The 24,301-nt window shown below is 40.4% G+C and overlaps 2 protein-coding genes across 4 annotated transcripts in view; one reads left to right on the top strand and one right to left on the bottom strand.

Annotated features, from left to right (window-relative positions):
- Nucleotides 1-897: 897 nt before the first annotated feature.
- Nucleotides 898-12,595, bottom strand: NUDT5 (nudix hydrolase 5). 3 transcript variants are annotated; one of them, XM_041413460.1, is made up of 10 exons: nucleotides 12,471-12,595; nucleotides 8,052-8,141; nucleotides 5,975-6,042; nucleotides 5,143-5,195; nucleotides 4,400-4,507; nucleotides 3,742-3,837; nucleotides 2,660-2,761; nucleotides 2,267-2,275; nucleotides 1,488-1,541; nucleotides 898-1,236 (listed from the first exon to the last, which is right to left on the bottom strand). In XM_041413460.1, exons 2-10 carry the CDS (start codon nucleotides 8,112-8,114, stop codon nucleotides 1,127-1,129), a joined length of 663 nt encoding a protein of 220 aa, XP_041269394.1. In that variant the 5' UTR covers nucleotides 8,115-8,141; nucleotides 12,471-12,595; the 3' UTR covers nucleotides 898-1,126. The 3 variants fall into 3 exon arrangements, with proteins under 3 accessions (XP_041269394.1, XP_041269396.1, XP_041269395.1); XM_041413462.1 differs by having other exon boundaries at nucleotides 12,496-12,591; XM_041413461.1 differs by having other exon boundaries at nucleotides 12,491-12,590.
- The window catches only part of CDC123 (cell division cycle 123), a 30,922-nt gene continuing 19,211 nt past the window's right edge, over nucleotides 12,591-24,301 (top strand). The window contains exons 1-6 of the mRNA XM_041413459.1: nucleotides 12,591-12,781; nucleotides 14,553-14,624; nucleotides 16,475-16,529; nucleotides 17,329-17,361; nucleotides 19,795-19,890; nucleotides 20,803-20,909. Coding sequence (XP_041269393.1) covers nucleotides 12,708-12,781; nucleotides 14,553-14,624; nucleotides 16,475-16,529; nucleotides 17,329-17,361; nucleotides 19,795-19,890; nucleotides 20,803-20,909 — 437 coding nt within the window. The 5' untranslated portion in view covers nucleotides 12,591-12,707. The remainder of the gene's footprint in view (nucleotides 12,782-14,552; nucleotides 14,625-16,474; nucleotides 16,530-17,328; nucleotides 17,362-19,794; nucleotides 19,891-20,802; nucleotides 20,910-24,301) is intronic.

The following is a 24,301-nucleotide window of genomic DNA, read 5'->3' as shown; positions in this document are numbered from 1 at the left end:
ATTTGGGATAAGATGTATCTAGAAGTGTTTGGAGTGAATGAAGGCGCAGCCTGGGTACACACGTGTCCTCAGGAGAGGGGAAACTGCCAGGCTGTGCCCTCTCAGGGCACATAAGTAACCTCAAACCTTCAGCAGAATCCCCTGGGCCTGCACAGTTCTTGTTTGCACCAATAGATGGTGGTGTCATAATAATTTTTTTAGATCAGACAAACCAATTTTTTCTTTCTGCATAGTTTAGGGCTGGGAGAAGGAAACATGATGTCTAATCACAATAGGAAGTTCTTGAAATTGCCATTTCAATTACTTCAGCCAGAGCATGCACACAGTTTTCCTGTGCTGCTGTCCCTGCTCCTGTCACAGAGAATTACTACTTAATTGGATATTCTATAATTCTATGACTTTTAACTTAAAGACCCACAAGACTCATTGAGTCCAACTCCTGGCCTTGTGCAGGACATCCCAAGTATCTCACCATGTGCCCAAGAGTGTTGTCCAAACAAGTCCTGAACTCTGTCAGGCTCAGTGCTGTGGCCACTTCCCTTGGGAGCCTGTTCCATTGCCCAGCCACCCTCTGGGTGAAGAATCCTTTCCTGATATCCAACTTAAACTACCCCTGACACAACTTCAGACCATTCCCTTGGGTCTTATCCCTGGTCACTAGGGAGAAGAAGTCAGTGCCAGCCCCCCTGCTGCCCATCACAAAGATGCAGCCCACCATGAGCTCTCCCCTCTCCAGTGTCAGGAGTGAGTGCTGTGAGAGTGAGAGACCTGCACTCACTCTCCTGCCTCTGCCTCCTCTGGAACCATGGAGTTACAACACCAACCACGGTTACCTAAGCATCTTTGCTATACTGAACTGTAAGTGCAGAGAGAAATCTAGTGAGAAATAAGCCATTCTGAAAATTAAACAGTATTTTTATTATGGATATTCTGTCAAGGCTTGACAGAGCAGTTAGAGGAAATGCTTTTTGTCAGTTACATAATTAGAAATAAAAATACCAGAATCATTACTACAAACACTTTTTTTGCTCTACAAGTAAAGCAAATGACCTTGATTACAAGAAGAGTTGTACTTCTAAGCCATCCAACTTGGGAAGTTTTGAATTCCATTTCTCATTGTCCAGTTTTAGAACTTCATAAAAGGAACTTGGAGCGGTTTTTCCGCTGCGCGCTTCAGAGCCAACGCGTAAGTATAAACCCTGGCATCTACTGCCAGGTGCTCCTCTGCTACCAGTTCTGAAAAAAAAATAAATTATGAGATGCTGTTAAAACCTCACTTTTACAGAAAGGTAAGTCCTTGCTAAATGAAGATGTGTAGCATTCCAGACACTGCAAACTCCTCCTGCTATCACTAACTCGCATACCTGGCCAGGTCTCTCACAGATTTTTGCTTAACATACAGTTTTCCAGGGTGAGAGATGATAGCAGGAGCCCTGAGAAGGGATTCCTGAAGCTCCTGTTAGTGCATTGAATGTGTCAGCTCTTACCATCAATCCTTTGCAGCAGGTCATTCTTTGGAAGTGAAACAACTTCCACAAATTCTAGGAGAGAAGAAAAAGGTTTACACATCCTTAAATTAGTGAACAGTGAAGAAATTCACCTCTGTTTTCTGTTTCTTGCAATTTAGAAGGGGAAAGAAACTGATTTAATGCTCATCACCATCCAAAAGTTGTGAGCTTTCATATATCAAAAAAAGGTCAATTAAATGGGGAAAGGCAGTGACTGGGCTCACTAAAAAACATGTTTGGCAGAAAAAAAGCTGGAAAAACAGTTGGAAAAAAGTGTAGCTGGTAGCTATGAAAGATAAGAATCCCCAAAACAGAAACCTACCTTTTGAGAATGAAAAACACATTGTTGAAGAAAACTTGTTTGGCTTCTCCTGGTACAGGAATGGACTGGAGATGCATTTCAAGACCAAACCATCTCAAAGGGTTTGTTAATGATGAGTTTATGCTGGTTTACCCCTCCCCTGTCTCTCTGAATTACTTGTCTTCAGGGCTTGACCTACAGCTGTTGGGGGGGTCAGTAATTGGTATTTCCTGAAATACTGGTGCTATAGGTGCAATACTGGGAAAGATAATTGACGCAATAATGCCCCACAGGAATTTGCATCTAGGCCAAAGTCAACCTCAGGCACATTTGATTAGGGTCGGGAGATTTCCCAAGCACAAATAAAAACCAGTTTTAACTGACTTTTTCTAAGTAAAACTTGCCATACGAAGAATCATGACCTTATTGTCAATGAGATCACAGTCACATTACGTACCTCCATCATCTGCAAGTGAAAAGAGTAGTGAGTTAAGGGGTTGAAATACACTAGAGTTTACAATTAAAAAGCATTTGATAGCTAACTGACTGTGAGTGACACTGCAATTACTTCCAGAGTGAAGCTACAACTGAGAGTGGTATCTAGGTTCACAAGTGCCTATGGCCCTCACTGAAATTTGGCACTGAAGTGTTTTATTCTGAGTGTGCCAACAGCTGACACTTGATATCTGGGCTTCCCCAGTGAATTCAGCAGAGACACACTCATCTTGACTGCAGGATGTGCAGTATCCAAATCAGCTAGGACAGGAGAGATGAGTGGTGGGGTTAATTGTTTTAAACCCATTGTTTTGTTATCTTCTCAAAATTTTCAAATAAATGGTACAAAACTCACCAAGGTTTTGCTTAGGTCTTGTGTTCTCAGCCTCATCTCCATTAATGATGACACTCACGATGTGTGTTGTGCTGTTTGACATTCCTGGGTCCAAGCACAGAGCTGCCAACAAGCACATGGAGAGGATTTTGCTCATTTTTCAGAGCAGGAGTCAGGCACCTTGACATTTTAACAAAAGCTTTCACAGCAATGTATGTGATACAATAGGAGAATATATATTTGGCAGACATTTGTGCTGCAAGAGTAGTGAAAACTTTATCTTCACATATTCTTAGAAGTAATGTTTCTGTAACTCCCAGATCTTTTACAGATCCCTGGGAAGACTTGTTTTCACAGCCAAATGTACTTTTCATTCCATAGACTAAAGATTTACTGTGAACTGTCCCTTATAGACTTCCTCAGTCTGTTGGTGTCTAATTTTGCCATCACCAGTCTCCAACCTCTCCCAATCCCCAGCATTCAGTTGTACCCAGTAACTGAGAGACAAGACTCAACTGCAATGACACTTCCTCAAAATCCTAAATTGCCTCACCTACCTTCTCAAGTTTGATTAATGATCCTCATTTTGCCTTCATTTTATCTTATGTAGGAAGCATAGGATTGGAACACTCATGTTCCAAAGGATCTCTGAATTTACTCCAGTTACTCTCCTTTCTTCTTTCCAGCTGGAGAACCTGAGTACTGTCACCCCCCCACAAGCACTGTCACCTCCCCACAGCTGACACAAGGGTGACCTCTGCATCATGCAGCTTTTTTTTTCTAAGTTCACAGATGCTGTTCACAGAAGTACAGCAATTTAGACCTTTACACTTTAAAATGCCAAATCACAGCTTGAATAACAGGGTTTTGTGTAAAGAATCTTAATTAATAGCAATTTCCTCCCTACAGACATCAAACTTACTTCAGACTGAAGTTCAGCAACTGAATCACATCAAGGAACAAAGTTTCATTTTTACAGCCATGAGATGCTACCCTGCTAATCTGCACAGGCTTTCCCTTTGGTTTAGAGCATTTCAGACATTTAGACTAGCCATCAAGACAGAATTAGCTTTGGTGGGAAAAAAATTTAAAAAAGCAAAGACCTGGAGTACATTCAATGACTTCCCCCTTGTACCCAGTTTCTTCCTTCAGCTCTCGAAGCGCAGCACTTTCTGCTGACTCGTTTTCCTCAATGAGGCCTGGGAGATACATAACACACAAAAACAATTAAAAGCTTCCCACTTAACTGCAATATCCATCCTGAGATCTAATCAAGCTTTCTGGAAGAGAGGAAAGAAACATCCTCACTGCTCTGTCTTTACAGAGGGATAAGTGTTAGGAAGGATTCCAGTCCCTGGATTCATTATGCTGCTGCCCACATCCTTAACCAATTATCTACAGAATCATGATGCCTGCCCCAAAAATGGCATTAATATTCTCATGAGGGAAAGAAGCCAAATGCTTTGACTCTTAGAGAAAGGAGAAGTGGAGGGAATTTTCTCCAATCTGCTAAAATAAGATTATTTTGTTTTTTCATTATCAAATATTCCTATTTTGGAATAGCACATGGAGCTCAGCACGGTTTTCCAGCTAGAGCTTCTTTAAGATCACAGAATGAACTAAGTAGAAAAAGACCTTGGAGATCATCAAGTCTAACCTATAAAATACATACAACCTATAAAATACATAAAGACTGACACTCCAAGCACATCTAAACACACTGAACCATATGTGACTCATCCCAATGTTTCAGCCACTTACCTGCAGGAAATTCCAAGCAGTAGCCATTGATTGGGGGCCTGAACTGTTTCACCAGGACAATGCAGTCGTAGTGTAGGGTTCTCTGCAGCACTGCTATCACTGCTACACCTACCACAGCCATGGGAGACACAAGGACATGGAATGTGAGCATAGCAGAAAGTGAGATTTTAGTGCTAGATCTGGAAAGGAACCCACACACTGCTGCTCTGAGCATTAAATGTTTAGATGTCTGCTCCAGAATCCTGATTGATGAATTTAAGCTCTTTAAAACATGCATGGTGAGAGATCTTCAAAGCTCCCCAGCGAGCCAGAGGCACACAAACCAAGCAAGACTGAGCCTCAGGGAAGGGCTCTCCTGCCTACAAAACCTGCTTGAAAGGCTCTGTAGAGAACTCTCTCCATTTCTAAATCATGTCCCAAAGAGCCCCTTGGCCCCTAACAGCAGACCCAGTCACCAGTTTGTGATTTACTCTGTATCAGGCACCCCGGATATCTTAGGAAATGCTCCATCATTTTAAAGTGAACACAATGACCTTGGGAAAGCACTCCCACCAGTAAGGTTCTGATTCTTCAGCACTTCAGTTAGCCTTTCATTAGCTCAGGGTACAGCCAGCTCTGCCAAGCCACCTGTTCCACATCCTCATTCATTCAGGAACAGGTCAGCTCAAAATCTGCATTGCCAGCTTATCAGAAAGACTTTCACAGGAAAAAAAATGCAAACAGAAAAAGCCACCAATTCTTACCATCAGCTGTAACTCCCTTTTTGTTGCCAGTACGCTTTACAGTTTCCCAAGTTCTGTTTAAACAGAGAAAAAACCAAATGAGTACATAAATCATCTTCGACCCTTGCTACTTTCACTTAAAGCAAAATGTACCATCACACAGTGAGGTCTTGTAAGAAGCAGCAGGCCATAGTGCCTGTCATACACTGGCACTACAAAATGTCTATAGTACAGTTTTCTTTTGCCTACTTAAGGGGCAGAGAGAAAATAGTTAATTTTAGTTACACAAAAGATTCAATCTTGCTAATTTTAAGAGGATACTCTGCTGATGAACTGGGAGGCACTAGAGAAAGCAATCAGTACAGAATCTAACACATTAAGGGGAGGGAACTGAAGCCATGTTGTAACACCTACATAAATACAGCAAAACTAAAGAGTACAAAAGAATTGGACAGAAAGGATAACATACAAGAGGACATTAATTTGTCAATAATATGCAGGATCCAGCACCATCAGCAAGGAAAAAGGAGCCCATAATGAAGAAGCAGAAAAGCCACAGGATGGACTCTGGTTGTCACAGAGTAGTTGCACAGCTGGAACTTGCTTCTGTGTAGCATCTTTCCAAAGAACTGGAAATGCAGCAAATCCAGGTCAATGTGCCCAAAAGGGTTTAGGAGCCAAATTCAATCCCAATGCTTGCACATCTGCCAGAGTAAGAGCCTCTCCTCTGAACAGCAGGAACTCTGAAGGAACCTCTCATCTTGTGTGGAGTGATGTGTTTGTAATGCTCATGTTCTCTAGCCTAGGGCCAGTCTGTGCAGTTGGGAATCTGGAATACCAGAGAGGCAATTACCTGGTTTTCCCAAAGGGATCAGTGTAAGTTGTTTCTGCAAGCTTCAACCATTGTCTTTCTACAATTACCTAAAATAAAGAATTCTTTGTTAAATACATTATAAAATCAATCCCAAAGAATTGGGAGAAACAGCACAGCTATTTTTAAGTTCTTTTGAAGACAAATTTCAGCATCACATCACATACAGGAACGTGCAACAGCATTCCTGTTGCTAGTACAGAAAAAAAAAATACTCTAAATTCTTGAATATGAATAAAAATATAACCCCAAGACAGTAGTTTCTCTTAACATGAGTTTTATAACCAAGTTTTGATGAATTCAGTGGGATTTTATCTACTGCAAAGTCCTAATTTTTTAGTTGGATTTTTCAAGGGCAATATGTCAGCTGCAAAAGAGTCTCTGTGCAGCCCAGAGACTTCAGCTACGCTGGTGCTCACGAGTGCCCCCTTAGCAGGGAGCACAGCCCAAAAGCTGAGCATGCCAGACTGAAAACCAAGCTACCCTAAAACTTTTCTTGCCCTGATCCCAGACTGTGGCCTCGTGTAACTGCTGTATTCTGCAGCTGTGAGGGTGACACTCATCTGCCCCTTTAGGCTTCTGAGGGCTGCTGAGTGAGTGCTTGGCATTAACACTGTGACCAAATGTCTTTTCTGGACTGAGTTTATTTTCCCTATGATGTTTCCTCATCTTTTATGCAATTTTGTTAAAAGAGAAACATCCCTAGATATTAGCCTAGCAGTTTGTTCTTTTACTGTAACTTGTTTTAAAATGAGTTATTTCTATTTCTTTTTCTACTACTTTCATGGGTAAAAAACATCTGCTTATAACAGCCTGAATGTGCCTTCCCAGAAAAAGGAAGAATGAAGTAAGAGCAGCTCCCACTTTCATGGAAGATAATCCAGCATCAGGCCACACTCTTACTGCACAGTTACAAAACCACTTCTGATAGAAGAGCCACTGGCAGAAAGAGGGTAAAAACTTCTCTGTATTAAGCCCACAAAATGATGAAAAAAGTAAATAGCTTAAAATATGTAAGACCTAATTATAAATTTCCAGTGATATGAAAGAGCACATTGTTTAAAAAAGAGAATAACTAAGAAACATTACAAAAAAAAAACCAACCCAAACAACAACAAACCAAACAAAGAAAACCATTAAAAACTATACATAACCAAACCTAAAGAGGATAAAATGAAAATGCTGCCTGCAAAATACCCAGCTCTTAACAGAAAACCCAAAATGATTACAAAAATTAAATCCTTTATGCTTGTGAAATATTCATATTAAGAAATGCCTAAGAGAAAAAACATAATACAAACAAATCTTTCCTTGTGCCATGAAACCAGAAGAAATTACAAGAGTGTGTTCACTCCACGAGGAACAAATAAAAGAAACCACATTTGTGTTTTAACAAGAGCAGGACACTGCCAAACCTGCCTTAACACCAAAGATTAACTTTGAAGAGCTCACTTTAAAGGGAACAGAAACAAATACAGTAGTTCAGGGTGAAAGTGCTTCTAATAAGAATGAAGTACCTCCAGAATCCTTTCTTAGGACTGGTATTATTCCTTACTGATGTCTTTCAAACAGCAATTATATAAACTCAAATCCTTTCAGCAAACACAAAACGTGGTACAATCCTAAATGGTAAAGCAACCCTTGGTGCTTTGCTACCTTAAAGAAACAGAAAACTGTTTGAAAGAGAAAATTGTTGTTGAGTTTCATAAGCCACCAATTTGTAAAGTCTCTCAGAGATATCAGCATTATTTCTGAACAGTGAAAAACCTCCTGAAGAGACAATACAAGAAACAGATGCAAAATCTGAAAAAAAAGAGAAGCAGCTCAAAATAATTCAACACAGTAGACTTTTCTCTCCTCACGGATAATTTGTGTAATCATTTCAATAAAGAGGAATGTCACATCTTTTAAACTCTCTGACAATCAGGAAGAAGTTTTGTGTCTATTGAATAGGTTTTTATGAACATCCAGCCTTTCTAGCATTTTGAACTGTGCACTCACAAACTCACAAATAATTGTTATTTAACAACAAGAAGTGTCAAACCCAAGCATGCTGTACCTCTTCCTTAAGGACGAATTGTTTAGCTGTTTTTGCAACTTCTGTGGATGTCTCAGCTGCCATTTTCAGGAATGTCAGGTTTTTCCCCTCCTGTGCAAAGTCCAGATATATATGAAACAAAATCAATATTTGCTTTCAGTGTAAAGTTAAAAGGTTCATTTCTGCACCGTAAATTAACAAATATAGCTTGTTGGAGAAAGTCAGGGACGTGTGATGGCAAGTTCATATCATGTTTTCAGCTCCACCCGGTGATTTCAGAGCCAAATAATTCAAAGGAGAAATGTAAATTTGGTTCAAATTCCTGATTTGTAAGTTTAATAGTCCTATCAGCTGTCAGGTAGCTATGCCAGCTGAAGACACTTTTGTTAACTATTCAGATGTCAGACAATTAATGCATTTCAAATAGTTTCATTCTGAACTGGGTGAAATGCTCTGTCAACAGTGTCTGGACAACAGAACTGTGCACTGCACTGTGAAAGTGCAAAAAAAAAACCCTTATACCAAGAGGACTTCAGTGGTAAAAACTGTCTGCTATTAAAAATAATAACTAGACCCTACCTCCAGCTTACATCACAAATAAACATGTAAATGACTCAATCCTTCCACTAAAAACAAGGTCAAAAAACTACATGTGTGTTGCAAGCCTGTGCAGCACATGGGGCAGGTGTGATGGTGTGACCATGGCATGTCAGCCTCTTACTGGGAATGATGTGCCCAACACCATGGAAAAGGCAGCATTTTCTTTAAAACAATGCCCAAAGCAAGGCTCTGCACCTGCCTCAGCCTGCAGCCTCAGGAAAGTGAGATTTCCAGCCTAAGGACACAGCAGGCAAAAAAAAAAAAAAGTGTTAGAGACTGACCCTGTGTCACTGTGGAACTACAGGGAACTTTCAGCACAGAAACTCATACCAGAAAACCATCATGAATCATAAGGAAAAGCCAGTGAAAAGAAACAAATCAGTTTACACCAGGAGAGATGAGATGAGATGAGATAATCTTAAAGATCTCAACCATCCATAGCATTGACAGTCATAATCTTTCCAAAAAGTCAAAAAGAATCTTTCCATTACTTCAACTATGGATTAATAAAGCTCTGTGTGGTCTCTAGCAAAGAACAGTACAAAGTGTGCGAAAAGTTTCTCTGTCACACCCAACTTCAGTACTTTCATTTCTCACTTCATCTTAATCCTTTTTGTGGTAACATCTGTTGCACACCAGTGAAACTGAAAGAGCAACAATCAGCTTTGTTACATAGCAGATTGACATTTACTTGCAGTAAGTAGTTAAAAGGAACGAGTAGGACTAAATACTTCTGTTTATCAGCAGGAGTAAAACTAAAGTACATGAGACCATTTCCTTGGTCTGTACACAGGGCAGGCTCTCTTAAGAAAGTGGTTCTGGATGAAGCAGGTGATAGAGGTCAAAAGTGCAGATTTGTTTTATGTAATGAAAAGAAGCCCTGACCTGTTAAACAAATTCTGTTCCTTCAAAAATATGTTCTATAATATTCTCTTAAGGCAATGAAGCTCCTTTTCAAAGCCACTTAGTTTTATTGTCTACCTCACCACTATCTGTATGACAAACTGCTCAGTTGCTTGTGTTCCAGTTTCTATCCCACTTCAGTGAGCTGTTCTGATGTTTGGAACTCCCTTCTCTTAGGACTGAAGAGTTTTATCTGGACAATGGCCATGGTCTCATGCTGTGACTCTCAAATACAAAATCAAGCTTTCCACCAAAGACAGGCAAAAGAAGCACAGCCCAGGAGAAACAGTCAAAGGAGGCTCTGTGTGATGCCTTTAAAAACACAAAACCCTTACAGACCCAGCTACAGCAAATTCACCTCCTACATTTGGAAAGAATTATAGCCTTTTGCATTGTCAGTATAAATATATCAAAGGAGTGGAGAGTGAACCACAGCCATGTTGAAGTTGTCTTTGGATTGGGCTAAGTCTTCCTCTTTTACTCTTCCCTCACAGGAAATCCTGTTCCATTGATCACCCCAATCCTTCTGCACAAATACCACTGTATCTTTCTCAAATGTGGATTACCACAGTTGTATCATGAAAAAAAAAAAAAAAAAAAAACTAAAACCTCATCTCATGGCAGAACCTGTTTTCAAAACAGCTTGAGAGATTCAGCAGTGACTTGCCACTTAAAACAACAACAAAAAATTACACAGTTTCAGTGCTTTGAATTATCACTAAATCCTAAAATGGGTGAACACCCCCTCAAAGAGAGGGGAATGCTGATCTAGCCCAGCTTCTGTAGTTTGGGTCTCTACCACAAGTGGGTGCAGTAACTCTACGTATATTGACATTTTTAGAAGCTCCACAAAACCAGTATTTTTGTCCAGATTCAGTTGGCAGTACAGAAGTGAGAATTTCTGCTGTTAGAAAGCTGAAATACTGTTTGCTGAAATGAAGGCTGCAGTTCTGGCATCTCACATTAGTCATGCTGTCAAGGACAGCAACAACTCTTGTACATAAACAAAATCAGCTGCAACTGAAAATTAAATTTAACACTAAAATGTGAGATTTCTAAAGGCCTCTTTAGCTTCCAGAACATGCCTTGTCTTGCAGTTCTTCTATCTCATAAAATTCCCTCAGCACATAAATATGAGTTCATTTGAGTTAAAAATTCAATGCAGCTGATACAGAAGCCTGGCTACCTGACTTAGGATTACATGAGCTCTAAGAATATACATTTTTAATTGTTATAAATCCAATCTTAAGAATATGTCAAAGTGCCCACATTTATCAGCTGCCTTAACATGAATCAACAGCACTCAGACTGTTAATTATGGGGGAAAATAAATGTTTTCTACTTTGTCTAGTAGTTTTTGTGCCCAATATTAGCGTGTACTGCTGGCAAATCATACTACTTCTTCCATTTATTTCAAACTAGGGTCAAATTCTATCCTGAAAAAGCCATGCCATTTGTAAAATGTGTAACTTTATTCCCATTGCTTATTTCTTTATTGAGTGGCTTCCTTTCAAGGCAGCATCCAGCCTTCTAAAGTTCCCAAATTATCTTTCCCAGCAGTTAAAATCTTAAGCCAGCTGAGGTCTGTGAATCAATTCAAGAGAGAAGTCAAGATATCAGAACTATACTTCAATATTAATAGTTAGATAGATGGATTAGCTTCCCTAAGTCACTTTTCAGAAGACATTCTCTGATCCTAACACACATTCCAGCTGACAGCAACCAGATTTAATGGAAGCTCACCAATGGGGGTCCCATGGCAAACTCAAGGTCAAGGTCAAACAAAATACAGATCTTTTTTCTTATAAGGAATGTGCAAAAGAAACACTGGCAACATTTTATGCACGATTTAACCAACAGCACTCGGAGATACCTAAGCTGAAGATACACATCATTAAAAACTCCAAAGGCAATTTAAACTTGTTACTTGCACTTTAGTACTACGATTCTAGAAACAAAATCAATTCAGCAGCAATTAAGTTGAGGGGAGGGAGAAAAGTAGAGGGAGAGCGTTTCATTTTTATCATGGTATCTAGGAGCACGGATGACCCACTGAGTGCCAAATAAAACATGGGCAAGTAGCTGCAAAGCAAACAAGGATTATCTCACAGAAGCAGAAGGGTGAGAGGCAGCTCCGTGGTGTTATCAAACTTCCCAACAGCTGAGGGGTCACACAGCTGGGGAGACATCCCCAGACACAGGAGGGAACATCGCATGGAAACAACGCCGTGCAGGGGACACAACAGCTGAACCACGGGGCTTAAACATCCCCCATGTTAATGCTAGACTTGGGACTGAACAAAATGAAATAGCGGCTGATAAAAATATTAAGGCGAGCTGGCAATGCGAGCTCACAGCCCGGGGCTGCACCCAAAGGTTCAGCCCCTCTCCCCTGCCCGGGTGAGACCCACTGAGCCCCGTGCACAGTTCTGTGTCCCAGCGCTACAAGGACGTGGAGCTGTCAGAGAAAGTCCACAGGAGGCCACAAAGTTGATAAAATGACCTCCTACACCTCCCCTACAAAGACAGGCTGAGAAAATTGGAGAAGGTTGTGCACCTTCACCAGTTCAGAGTGAAGTTCAGAGTTCACCTTCCAGCACCTGCAGGAGCTACAGGGGAGCTGGAGAGGGCCTATCCATCAGAACTGCAGTGACAGAACAAGGGGTAATGGGTACAAATTGAAATAGGGGAAATTTAGGTGAGATATTAGGAAGAAATCCTTTACTGTGAGGGTGGTGAGACACCAGAACAGATTGCCCAGGGAGCTGTGGATGCCAGGTCGGATAAAGCCTTGAGCAACCGGGTCTCACGGGAGGCGTCCCCGCCCGTGGCAGGGGGTGATTGGAACTGGATGATCCTTAAGATCCCTTCCAGCCCCTTAACCTCCTAAGGGCCTATGAAACAGCTCCATGCAGGGCACAGGGAGGACAGCAGAACCTAAAAGGATAAGGCGTTACTCAGCTCCTCCTGGGCTCGGGGCAGGGCAGAGCGAAGGCAGCGCTGCGGGACGCTCCGGGGCGCCGCCGGCACCGGGCAGCGCTGAGGCGGCGGGGGCGGGGCCGGGCCCTGTACGCCGGCGATGGCGCCGGGCGGCGCCCGGAGCTGCGCGGGAGGTTCCGGGCGGAGCGGGAGCTTCCGGGAGCGGCCGGGCTGAGGAGGAGGGGGAAGAGGAGGATGAAGAAGGAGCAGGTGGCGCACTGCCAGTTCTCCGTGTGGTACCCGCTCTTCAAGGCAGTCACCATCCGCAGGTGTGGGCGGTGAGGGGCGTAGGGGAGCGCTGTGGGGCGAGCGTGGGGAGGAGTGTGGGGCGAGGGAGGGTGTGTGCCCCTCCCCTCAGCCCTGCTGAGGCTCACCTGCACTGCTGCGTCCACTTCTGCGCTCCTCGGAGCAGGAGGGACGTGGAGCTCCTGAACGGCTCCACTGCAGGGCTGCGAGCGTGATTAAGGGAATGGAAAAGCTGAGGGAGCTGGGCCTGTTCAGGTCTGGGATCACAGGATGGTTTGGGTTAGGAGGGACCTTAAAGATCATCTGGTTTCAATCCCCTGCCATGGGCAAGGATGCCTTCCTCTAGACCAGGTTGCTCCTTCCAGCCTTCAGGGATGGGGCAGCCACAGCTTCTCTGGGCAGCCTGTGCCAGGGCCTCACCACCCTCACAAGAAAGAATTTCTTCCTAATGTCTATCTAAACCGACTATCTGTTAATTTGAACCCCTTCCCCCATGTGCTGTCACTACAAGCTCTTGTAAATAGCCTTGTTCCATCTTTCCTGCAAGTTCCTTTCAGGTCACTGGAAGGAAAAAGAGATGACTGAGAGGGGACTTTATTAATGATGTAAATATCTACAGAGGGGGTGCCAAAGGATGGACCAGGCTCTGCTTGGTGGTTCCCAGCAATAGAAGGCAAAGGGCAGAAACTGATGCCCAGGAAGTTCCACCTGAACATGAGGAAGAATTTCTGTCCTGTGCAGTGACCGAGCACTGGAACAGCTTGTGCAGAGAGGCTGTGGAGTCTCCCTCGCTGGAGATATTCCAGAAGGGTCTGGACACATCCCTGTGCTCTGGGATTGCCCTGCTTGAGCCGGGAGGTCAGAGCAGACGAGCCCTGTGGTCCCTCCAGCCTGACCATTTTGGGATTCTGTGGGCTTGGGTGGGATAGAGGGCACCTGTGTGGGGCAGAGCTGGGCTGGAGGTGGTGAAGGATTGATTGAGCCATCAGCTGCAGTCCAGGGAGCTGAGGTCTTGTCTCTACATCCCAAGGGAGTGTTTTGGGAAGCCCTGGGGCAGGCCAGGTATCCCTGTGCTCCCTGCTCTCCTGGTGGGACTCCATGCTGAGCATCAGAAGGTATCCACACTGTTCCTACTTGCCTACTTAAACTGTGACTGGATAGATCCAACCCAAGTGGCCACCTTGGTGTTTCTGTGTATTTCTGGAAGCCACAGAAAATTCTGCAGTTTCTAAGGTGCTGCTGCAGGTCATGGGATGGTTACAAGAGCTACCGGTAGCTCAGGAAAGTCGAGATAGCCACCCTGTTGGATCAAAAAGTGCTGACATCATGCTTTTAGTAATCAAAGTATTTGATCTTTTATCTTTCTTAGTGTTTAACACGGGTTTATTTTTGGCAAGTTTGGTGATAGTCCTGCATTTTTGGAACGTTCGGATGGCGTAGGCAAATTTTGATTTGGATTTCAGAAAACCTTTAGCTTGAGCAACATGTTGTCTCCTCACAAGCTGCACACAATTTTACTTGGAATTTCTTAGAGCTTTGAAGGAGTGGGGCATTTTTGTATATTTCATCTAAAATGTTTGTCCTGTGCATCCATGGAGGGAAAATGGGCATTGCTTTTTTGGGTGAGGGATAAGATGGGTGAGAGAATTTTCTTCCATAATGTTAGAGGATAAAACATAGTATAGTGAGGGTATCTGCTATGAAAAAAAAAAAAAACAAATTACTTTGTTCCACTAGGATTTTATTACAACAAATAATAATAAGTTATTAAAGAGATTTTCACATTTTTTCCAGTGTTATTCTTCCCCTGCCAGAGAATGTGAAAGAATATTTGCTGGATGATGGAACACTGGTGGTTTCTGGAAGGTAAAGTGTGTTTTCTCCCCAGCTTCCAAGTATTAGTGCCATTTTTCCTTCACAGCACCATTTTGTATATACATATTGTATTGAGCATAATGAGTTTTTCAATTTGACCAGTGTGCCTGCAGTGCACCTCACACTGTGTGAGCATGTGAATGGGCTGACTGTTGTTAGTACAGCTGGATTTGCTGATGCCTGAAGCAGATCCTAAAATCCATGAACTGCAATTCTTTCTAGACCAAGTGGACAAAGTCCTTTCATTTTTTTTTGTCCACCTTTCTGTAGGGAATGTACCAGTCTCTGGGATGCTCAGCTGCTGGTTTGTGTTTGGTTCTTTGGATCTGGTTGGGTCCAGTTCACAGGCTTGACCTGTCCCATGGCAGTCCAGGGGTGAAGTGACATTACCTGAGCTCAATTCTCAATAAAATAAGCTATATACAGACTCAGTAATTAGTAACATTTTATATAATCACTTGCAATCCATGCATATGACAAAGCTGAATGTCCTGTATGAGCACCCATGCCAGGATTTTGGATGAAGAATGAGGTGGAGAGGTAGCAGGAACAGTTGGTAAGATCACAGGCCTTGCTTTTTGTTTCTGTGTAGGTTCTCACTGTGTGGTTTCCTTGTGGAATGCTTGCTGCATGCATCTTGTTAATGATCAAACTCAAAAATCAGTCCTCACTCCATGATTCCCTAACTGGTAGTTTGCCCCTTGCAGAGCAACCAGTGAGGCTGTGAGTGAAAGGGAGCTTGGTTTGATTCATCAGCTATCAATTTATATAAACATTGAAGCTGTTTAAATGCCTTGTAAACATGAAAGGGTTTAATTTTTCATTTCTAAATTATTTTTCTTATTAAAGGATATCCAGAAAAATAGAATTGTTTTTTAAACTATCTTGGATCAGAAGTAGTATTGTCACCTGCATCTGCAGAATTGTGCAATTTATTTAGCAGCAGCTGTATATTTTAATAATCCTTCAGAAAAGCTGAAATGGAAGGTTTGACTTAACAGCAGTGTTCTACAATTTTGCTGTCTTCAATGGAGTAATGGACAGCTGTATGATTGACTTGAATTACATTTTTAAGATGTTTGCAGTTAAAATCCCTTTTAGAAAACATTTTTTTCTCTGAGTTGAATTTCCTCAGTTATAAGTGAATGTGATGATCTTGCAGTCAAGGCCAAGATTGCTTCTAACCTTCAGTGCACCCCTATCTGTCCTCTAGATCTCAAAAAAATGGATTGATGGTTTAGTCCCTGTGGAAGTGCATTGAGGGATTGCAGAGACTCAGCTTGTGTAAGAATTGACTTTTGGCAGGGATGTGCATTTTACCTTGCCCTGTTTGCTGCACTCTCCACTTTCCATGGGATCTTCTTTTGCTTATATGCTGAGTGTGAGGACATTTTCTTTTCAGAGCCAGAAATTCACAGGTCAACATTTGAAACTCAAGGTTTATGAATTTTTACTTGGAAAGGGAGTATGGAGGCAAAAATTTAAATTGAGCTTATTTAAAAAAAAAATAAATTTGTGTTTATGTCAGAGTAGAGTACAGTTGGAAAGGAATCATTGACAGAGTGTTGAAAAGCTTCAATTATGGTGTTTTAGAGCAAAAACTGATCTTCTAATTTAAAAGAAGCAAAGTGTCCAGGTAAGGACCTAAGCCTAATGCCAGCTATTTGGTCTTTAGTTTTCAGTACTGGCATCTCTGATTTTCCTCTGCCAGGGTTTTGATGTTTAATCTTCTTATGAAAACATTTTGACATCAAGGGCTGGAAATGCTGTGGAAATGTAATGGGCATGGCCAAGTCAAACTCCAGTGCTTGATTTTTTTTCCTGTTAATTTTTTGTTTCAGAGAAGATCCGCCAAGTCATGCTCAGGAGGGGAGTGATGATGCAGAGGAGATACAGGTCAGTGTAAAATGCAAATTAATGTCAAGTCTCTTGAGAAAAATATGAGTGTATAACTTTTTCTGCCTGATTTATAGATGTGGAGAGTCCTTCACAGAAATAATTATCATGTGGTAGTTGCCATGAAAAACATAAAGATGTGATCACTTATGCTGTGAAGTCAGGGAAACTTTAAGCTATTTCTATGCTCTTTCACAGAAGACTTTTTTTTTTTAATTTTTCATTTCTTGATAATTGCATTTGTAATAATGATTGGGGAATGTTGAAATTGAACTTAATGCTGTTTCATGCCCTGAAAAATTAGGAGTATATTTGGAGTAGTTACTTGAAGAAACAGTGAAAGTTTCTGAGGCCATAATATCTCAGAAGGCCATTCTAGAGGGAAAACACTGAAAAATATTGTAATTGCAGGGTGACAGTAGGTACAACAAGGAGATGAAAAATAAATAAAAGTGAAGCTAATGGATCATGGGTCTAAGGATGGAAGTTCTGGAGCTGGAGACAAGCTGTAGATAGGGAAGACTGAGTTCTGAAATGTCCATCTTTCTGATGTAAATCAAAATTGAAATACATACAGGTATCTTGTTATCAATGCTTTAGAGTAGTACTCCTGCTGAATATACAGTGTTTTTCCTGTCTTACTTTACAGCCAAAATAATTGCAGGATGATGATGTTATGCTGTCTGGGGCAATAATTTGATGTACATATTGTGAGAGGCTTCATGAATTAAATTATTCATAAATGATAAAGGATGGCTCAGGAAGCTGGTAACCCTTGGTTTGTTCTTATTTTGAACAGTGGTCAGATGATGAGAACACTACAACACTTAAGGTAAGGTCCTGTGAAAGCCCAGTGTGGGTTTGTCAGCAGTTTCCTTCCTTGTGATACAAACTTGTTGCTGGTTAGAGATATCTCTTGCTGTATTTAACATTTTTCAGACCATTTTAGATGGATGGCAGTATAGATGTCTGCAACTTCAAAATGTTTTGCTGGCTTAGTTTTATGTAACTAAAACAAAACACTTTTTCTTCATCCCTGACAATCATACACTTATTAGACTCTAGGAAATGAACTGCAGTACAGCTCTAAATATAGCTGTCTTTCATTTTCACCACTTTGAGTATCTCCAAATTATTTAATCAGATTGGATGCAGAAGAAACCAAGCCCCTGCAGCTCAATTTTCACAGCTCTTCTCTTGACGTGCCATTATTTCTCCTAAGTACATCTCCATCATGTTTTTTTGGTGTTTTTTTTTTTTTTTTTACTTTCCTGTCTTTATGGTCTCCTTGCACGTGGAATCAAGATCATAATGGATCCGAACCAGGCTTTCTTGATCTTTTTCTTATATCTTTTTTTTAAAATTTGCTGTTGCCCTGTCTCTGTAAGAATTAAAATACTCAAGGCACTTGTCTGCCATCGATGCTGTGACTTCAGTCCTTTAGCTCCCTAATGTTCATCAGGGTGTGGAATTGCTCATGTTGGATTAGGTGCCATATAATTACAACCCTGCTTTGAGTGGTGCTTCTGCTAGCACAGAATTTATAGCCTAGAGTTTAAAACGAATACATTTCAAATTTGTGCACACTGATTAATCTTCAGTTCAAATATTTAACCTTTGATAACCTAGATTCCTTAAGTTATAAATTATTTAAAACAAGGGTTTTAGTATCCATCATATGGTTTGCCAAGCTCATGGTAATGATGCTAAATAAGTAATAGCAGAGTTTTGAATCAGGTTCTGTTATAATGTAGAACACAATAAGGAAATACATCATTAAGAGGTATTTACCTGTCAGAAGAGCACAGAGCAAATGACTCTAGTATATCTAGGTAAGTCTGCAGCTTCCTCATGAGGGAAGTGGAGGGGCAGAAAATTCTGCTTTTAGAATAACTTGCATTAATATTAATGGTTACAAAGCCAGGCATTCAAAATTCAGGAAATGTTGGAGTCCATCTTGTTTATGCAGTTGTAGAACTTTCCTCTTGTGTGTATATTTATCCCCTTTGTTAATCAAATAACACCTTGGTAACATTTTCCCAAGGAGGCTTAGTATGTGCTGGTTTTACATATATAGTAGGACTCCTGATTCCTGTCAAAACAAGAGAAGCTTGGATCAGAATGCAGTGGATGAAGAGTTTTACTTCTTGTAGGAGCAGTTTGTAGAATCAACTGAAAGTCTAAAAATAAGATTAGAGAAGTGGTTTTTTTTTCAGTTTTCCGAGTGTAGTTTCCCATGGAGACTAGGTAATGTTTGAAGGAAAGGTTCAGAATGCTTGAAATTCAGCCTAGGTCACTGCACTAAAATGTGAGGTTTTTTTAAGTGTTTGCATTTGGGGAAGCTGCAGTGAGGAGATGCAGAATGTATGAGATTTTTTATTCATTTGTATGGCTGTGAGGGCTTTGTTGTTTAAGAGGCATCAATTAACTTTAGCCTAGGAGTTACTTTTGAATTGAGTTTCAAAATAGAAATAGTGTTCCTATATACTTCTTGCTATAAATTCTGTTATATGAAAAATCTTTGACATATGCTTCAAATCCTTTCATATTATTTTAAAGGTCAGCAACCTGTTTTGTTGGGTTTTTTTTCTGTAGCACCACATTCAGAGTAGAATTTGGAGCAACCTGAAGAGTTGGGGTTTTTTTACCTCAATCTTACATTTTCCATGTTCTTTATAAGGCAAGGTTTTCTAGTCCAACCTTTGCATTGTCCTCTATTTTGAATCAATATATTGTTAAGCAGCTACTTCAAGACCTAACTGAAGAGCTGATTAGTTAAAGTATTACTAACATTTTGTAAAACTAGAGCCTAAATGAGCAGCTGTCACTCAAATTGCTTGTGAATTAATAAAGATATGTTTAATTCTAAAATCACTCTTTTTAAGTTTAAATATTACTGGATCTTATTTGTATACAATAATCTACCATAGGATATAAACAAACAGGTAAGGATTTAAGGTTTGGTTATTTGACTTGTATTTTTGCCAGCTATTGCAGTTTTCATGGTGGCTGTTAGGATGTTTTGGGTTTTCTCCTGAAGTTCATGTTACTTGCTAATAATGAGAGTGAGAACTGGAGCATTTTCAGTCTTCTCTGATTGAAAAAAAATGACAGATTTGATTAAGTGATTTATTTAAGTGATTTTATTGTGCACTATGTTTCTGAGGTTCATACTGATTTTGGACTTATTTCTAATAGGATTTAGAAGATGTCTACACTATTAAATGGATTGAAGTTTATATTTTTGCTGTTGTTCTTCATTCAGGCACCAGAATTTCCTGAGTTCACAGCTAAAGTTCAGGAAGCAATAAGTTCCTTGGGTGGCAGTGTTTTTCCTAAACTCAACTGGAGTGCTCCAAGGGTAAGAATGCTGGCTCCCAAAACTTGTAACAGATCTTGTCATACAAAATGTTTTGTGTTTGTTTTCTCTCAATGCTTTGGAAAGAAGAGACTAGTGGTTCTGATGAAGGAAGAGATGATACACAAGATATCAGTGAAGATTCTTCACTCTAAGTGGAATCCATCACTGATATCTTGTCTATCACTAGGTGTGATGGTGCATTTTTAGGGAGGCTGATGCATGGCAGCACTGACTTTCCTATCTAAAACTAGTTCAGGATACTAGTTGAAACCTTTTCCTGGTATAAAGATAAATAGCACCACAATTTCAAAAAAAAAAAAAAGGCAATAAACTTTCCTCTAGTTAATTTTAAGTACTCATATCTTGTCTATCACTAGATGGTGATGGTGCATTTTTAGGGAGGCTGATGCATGGCAGCACTGACTTTACTATCTAAAACCTGTATCCTGGTCACAGATGGTGGTGTGATGGCAGGCTCTTCTTGGTCAGGATACTAGTTGAAAACTTTACCTGGTATAAAGATGAAAAGTACCACAGTTTAAAAAAAAAGGCAAACTTTCCTCTAGTTAATTTTAGGTACTCTTAACTATACTGTAAGGATGAGTGCACCCAAATATTGTTGTTATGTGTTCTGAAGAGATATTGTGTTCAGTCAAGCATTCCAAGAAAGTTCCTGGAAGCAGTAAGGCAAAAACTTATTTTTGCAAATGAATTTACACTGCTTTCATCAGAGTATTCATAAGAAAAACAAGCACTATTTTGTCTCTTTTAACCACTAATGAAATTTACCTCAAAATAAGAAATAATTTTCTGCATGTATTTCAAATGTTGCATGATATTTAGATAGACTTGATGTTTTCAGTCTCTCCTGCTCATAAAGGTGTGTTTCAGGTAAGCTCTGTGTTTCTTTAGGATGCCTACTGGATAGCAATGAACAGCTCTCTGAAATGTAAAGCTCTCAGTGACATCTTCCTCCTCTTCAAGAGTTCAGACTTCATCACTCGTGACCTCACTCAGCCGTAAGTCGATTTCCAGCAGACAATCTTAGTTATACACAGCCACAAAAAGCCAAAAGCAAACCAGAAAGACATCAAAGTAGCACATGCAACCAGTGTGCTTTGACACTATGGACTAAGACCATATTTTTTTGACTACCTTTTCAGAGCAAGTCGTGTTGTATTCTTGAGATGTTTTGCCTTCCCACCCCTCTTGGTGTTTACTTGTTGCTACCCTCCTTATTGGTGCCACTTCTTATGGTAATACAGTGTGACTTTACCTGTCCTCTTATTTTAAAGCTGTTGAGGTTTGTGTGGCTGCCTGAAAGATGCTTGAGACTTCTGCTAACATATTTCACATAATTTTAGAGCTTGTTCTGAATGCAAGTTCTTGTAGCTCTTGAAACAAATACATTCCAGGTGTCTAAGGATAGCAATTACAGATTAAAATATGATGTGCTCAGGGTTGATTTTTATCTGGTCACATGAAGGGAGTATTTAATTGTATAGGAACAGTTTCCTCCTGTAGTACCTGCATCTCCTTGATTTATGTCACTCATTTCTAAAATATAGCATTTTTCTGAAAGAAAATGAGATTTCTGGAGTTGATATTTCTGTTACTATGGTTACTTTTTTGTTTTTCCTAGACAAGCAGAATTTCAAAGAAAAGGGGCAATCCACGGCTTGGTATCTGAGAGATTCTTTTCCAGTAATTATTCAATGCTTATTTACTGTACAGGATATTTTAGGAGACTCAGTCAAATGCAAAGCCATTGTTCTAGGTGCCTTATAGGGGGTTAATAGGTGTAAGTTTCATGTCAAGTGGCTTATGTCTTGATAAAAAATTTCTTTTTAAAGTGTGAGACCAGTTTTATTAGTGCTGTGCAACTGCCTTGATTTTTATTCCTGCAGCTCTAATGAGACTCTCTTCCTCAGTTTTTGGTGCATGAAAAAAAAAAAGGGGCTCTTGACAGCAAGGCTGTAAGTCAAATTCTGATGTTGGGTTTTACATCATGCCTAACCTGCAATGAAAGGAGGTGCTGGGGAAGAGACTGAGGAGGAGGGGAGAAGATATTGGAGTGATAAAACGGTTTGAAAAGTATGTTGGGTTTGGGAAATAATTGTGAAGAATGAAGAATTCATGATTCTGAAGTCACAGAGAATGAAAGGAATGGGGGAAATGGGAAATCTATAGTTTACATGTCAGAGGTGAGTGAATTCTCAGAAGCCTTTGATGCCTTCCCAAGGAGCTGCTTTTCATGGTTTCCCCTAATGAGAGGTGGGGTGTCTGGAGGATGGCTTGCTCACAGAGTTGAGCAGTAAAAATTTTGTTGCACTGGCTTTCAGGACTGATTCTTGTAGGTCTGATAGTATGGAGTTTGTATTTACTGTCTTCACGTACAGAGAAGTCCAGCAAAAAGTACCCAGAGCTCTTTGCAGAATTCCTGTTTGATTAACTGTTTTCTAGTGAGTCTCAGAGACAAGCAAGTGTTCAGCAAGTGCCACTTGATTTAGATGTGGCAACTCCTTGTATGGTAGAATGAATTGGTTCAACCACCTTCACTGATACTGAAATCAGTGTATTTTCTGTCCAGTTTAATCTTGTATCAGTTCCAGTCAGGGCCTCAGCTCTTCACCCCTGCAGTCAGCACTGGCTTGGTGGGAGAGGCAGTGAAGACATTCTCGTGGCTGTGGTGTGAGGTTTCACAGCATGGCTGTTGACTTGAAGTATCAGTGATTTCACCTGAAGTTCACACAAGAACAGTAGTGGCTGAGCAGCCCATAGCAAGCACATTCCCTCCTCCTGATGCTGCTGTGGGAGGGTAACCTTTGCTGGGGCCCCCATGGCAGGGAGGAATGATCAATCTGACTCCATGTTCTCAGAAGGCTAATTTATTATTTTATGATACTATATTATATTGAAGAATACTGAACTATACTATACTAAACAATACAGAAAGGATACTTTCAGAATGTTAAAAAGATAATAATGAAAACTCATGACTCTCTCCAGAGTCCTGACACAGCTTGGCACTGATTGGCCAATGAGTGAAAACAACTGACACCAGAACCTAATGAAACAATCTCCAAACACATTCCACATGAGCAAAGCAGAGGAGAAGAAAATGAGATAAGAATTGTTTTCCTTTTCTCTGAGGCTTCTCAACTTCTCAGGAGAAAAATCCTGGGCAAAGGGATTTTTTCAGAGAATGTGAATGCCACATAACCTCTTGCAGAAAGGCAACACCTCAAACTCCACTGGTCCAGTCCATTTAGGCTCCTTTTCCAATATGATAAGACCACCAGATAGCACAGCTAAGGTGGTAAAAAAGCAAAGATTATGTCATGATTGTGGGAAATCACCTTGGCCTCTGTGTGTATCTTGTAATTTATGACTGTCATACTTGATTAAAGCATATATTATTGTCCAGTCTCAGCTTGGCATTTCTAAATTACAAAGTTATTTGTACAGAATGTCCCCAAACAGTGCAATGATTATTGCTAAATCAGAACAGTGGTCGTCCTTAATTATACTATTGATCAGCTGCCAGTTCACTAGTCCTTAGCAAGCAGAAATTAAAAATGTAGCTGGCATAAGAACCTGAAGTGCTGAACAAGTGAAAATTACATACATAATGCATCCAAATCCCTTGGAAGGACTGCTTGGAGAGAGGAGAAATGCACTATATTTCTACTTTGTCAATAATACTCAGTATGGTCTAAAGGTTTCTTGCCCTACATAAGTAACAGCTGAAATGCTGCATACCCTCTTTTTGGTGTTGTTGTTTTTTTTCCTGTGCAAATTTATAAACTTCAATATCCACATCACGGGTCATAATATGGTAAACGTGCTGCAATGGCAATTTGTAGATCTGGGTTTTGACCTAGAAATCTAAGTCATTGATGTGAGACTTAAGGCAAACCACTTTCTTTGCCTTTTTCTTCCTCTCCCATTTCCTGTCTGCCTCTAAACATTGTTCAGGCCAGGGAATGCCCTTGTTGTAATTCTCAACTGTCTCAAGTTCCGAGAAAACTTCAACCATGTAATGCTTCAATACAAACTATTAAAAAATATGGACTCAGTGCAAATATACTGAGCATGATTAAATTGCTTTGACTGTTTTAAAAGTTTGGATTCTCTCATGATCTGACACCTTGGTTGAAGAGTTCAGACTAATGAATTACCTTTACAGCATGTTAATTTAAAATAAATTAACAATGACTTCAGAGTGGTATGCTCATTAATGCAGTTGATGTTGTTTCTGCTTCAAAGTCAGAATTGTATTTTAATTTTAAAAAAATCTTGTGGGTGGTGTGATCTTAATTTTTCAGGCATTAATGTAGGCTTTCAGAAATTTAGTGTTGAATATATGTGATAAAAAAAATCCCTTTCTAACTGGGATTTCTGTTAAGTG

Source organism: Onychostruthus taczanowskii, unplaced genomic scaffold, assembly GCF_017590055.1.
Source record: "Onychostruthus taczanowskii isolate IOZ18803 unplaced genomic scaffold, ASM1759005v1 scaffold41, whole genome shotgun sequence".
NCBI classification, from domain to species: domain Eukaryota; kingdom Metazoa; phylum Chordata; class Aves; order Passeriformes; family Passeridae; genus Onychostruthus; species Onychostruthus taczanowskii.
This window is presented reverse-complemented; position numbering and strand designations above follow the sequence as displayed.

What these genes read in the sequence shown, in the direction of transcription:
- NUDT5 (XM_041413460.1), bottom strand. Translation starts at nt 8,114, where the DNA reads ATGGCAGCTGAGACATCCACAGAAGTTGCAAAAACAGCTAAACAATTC. An exon ending in GATCCCTTTGGGAAAACCAG is followed by an intron (nt 5,196 to 5,974) that starts GTAATTGCCTCT and finishes CTGTTTAAACAG; the next exon opens with AACTTGGGAAACTGTAAAGC. An exon ending in AAAGGGAGTTACAGCTGATG is followed by an intron (nt 4,508 to 5,142) that starts GTAAGAATTGGT and finishes TGGCTGTGGTAG; the next exon opens with GTGTAGCAGTGATAGCAGTG.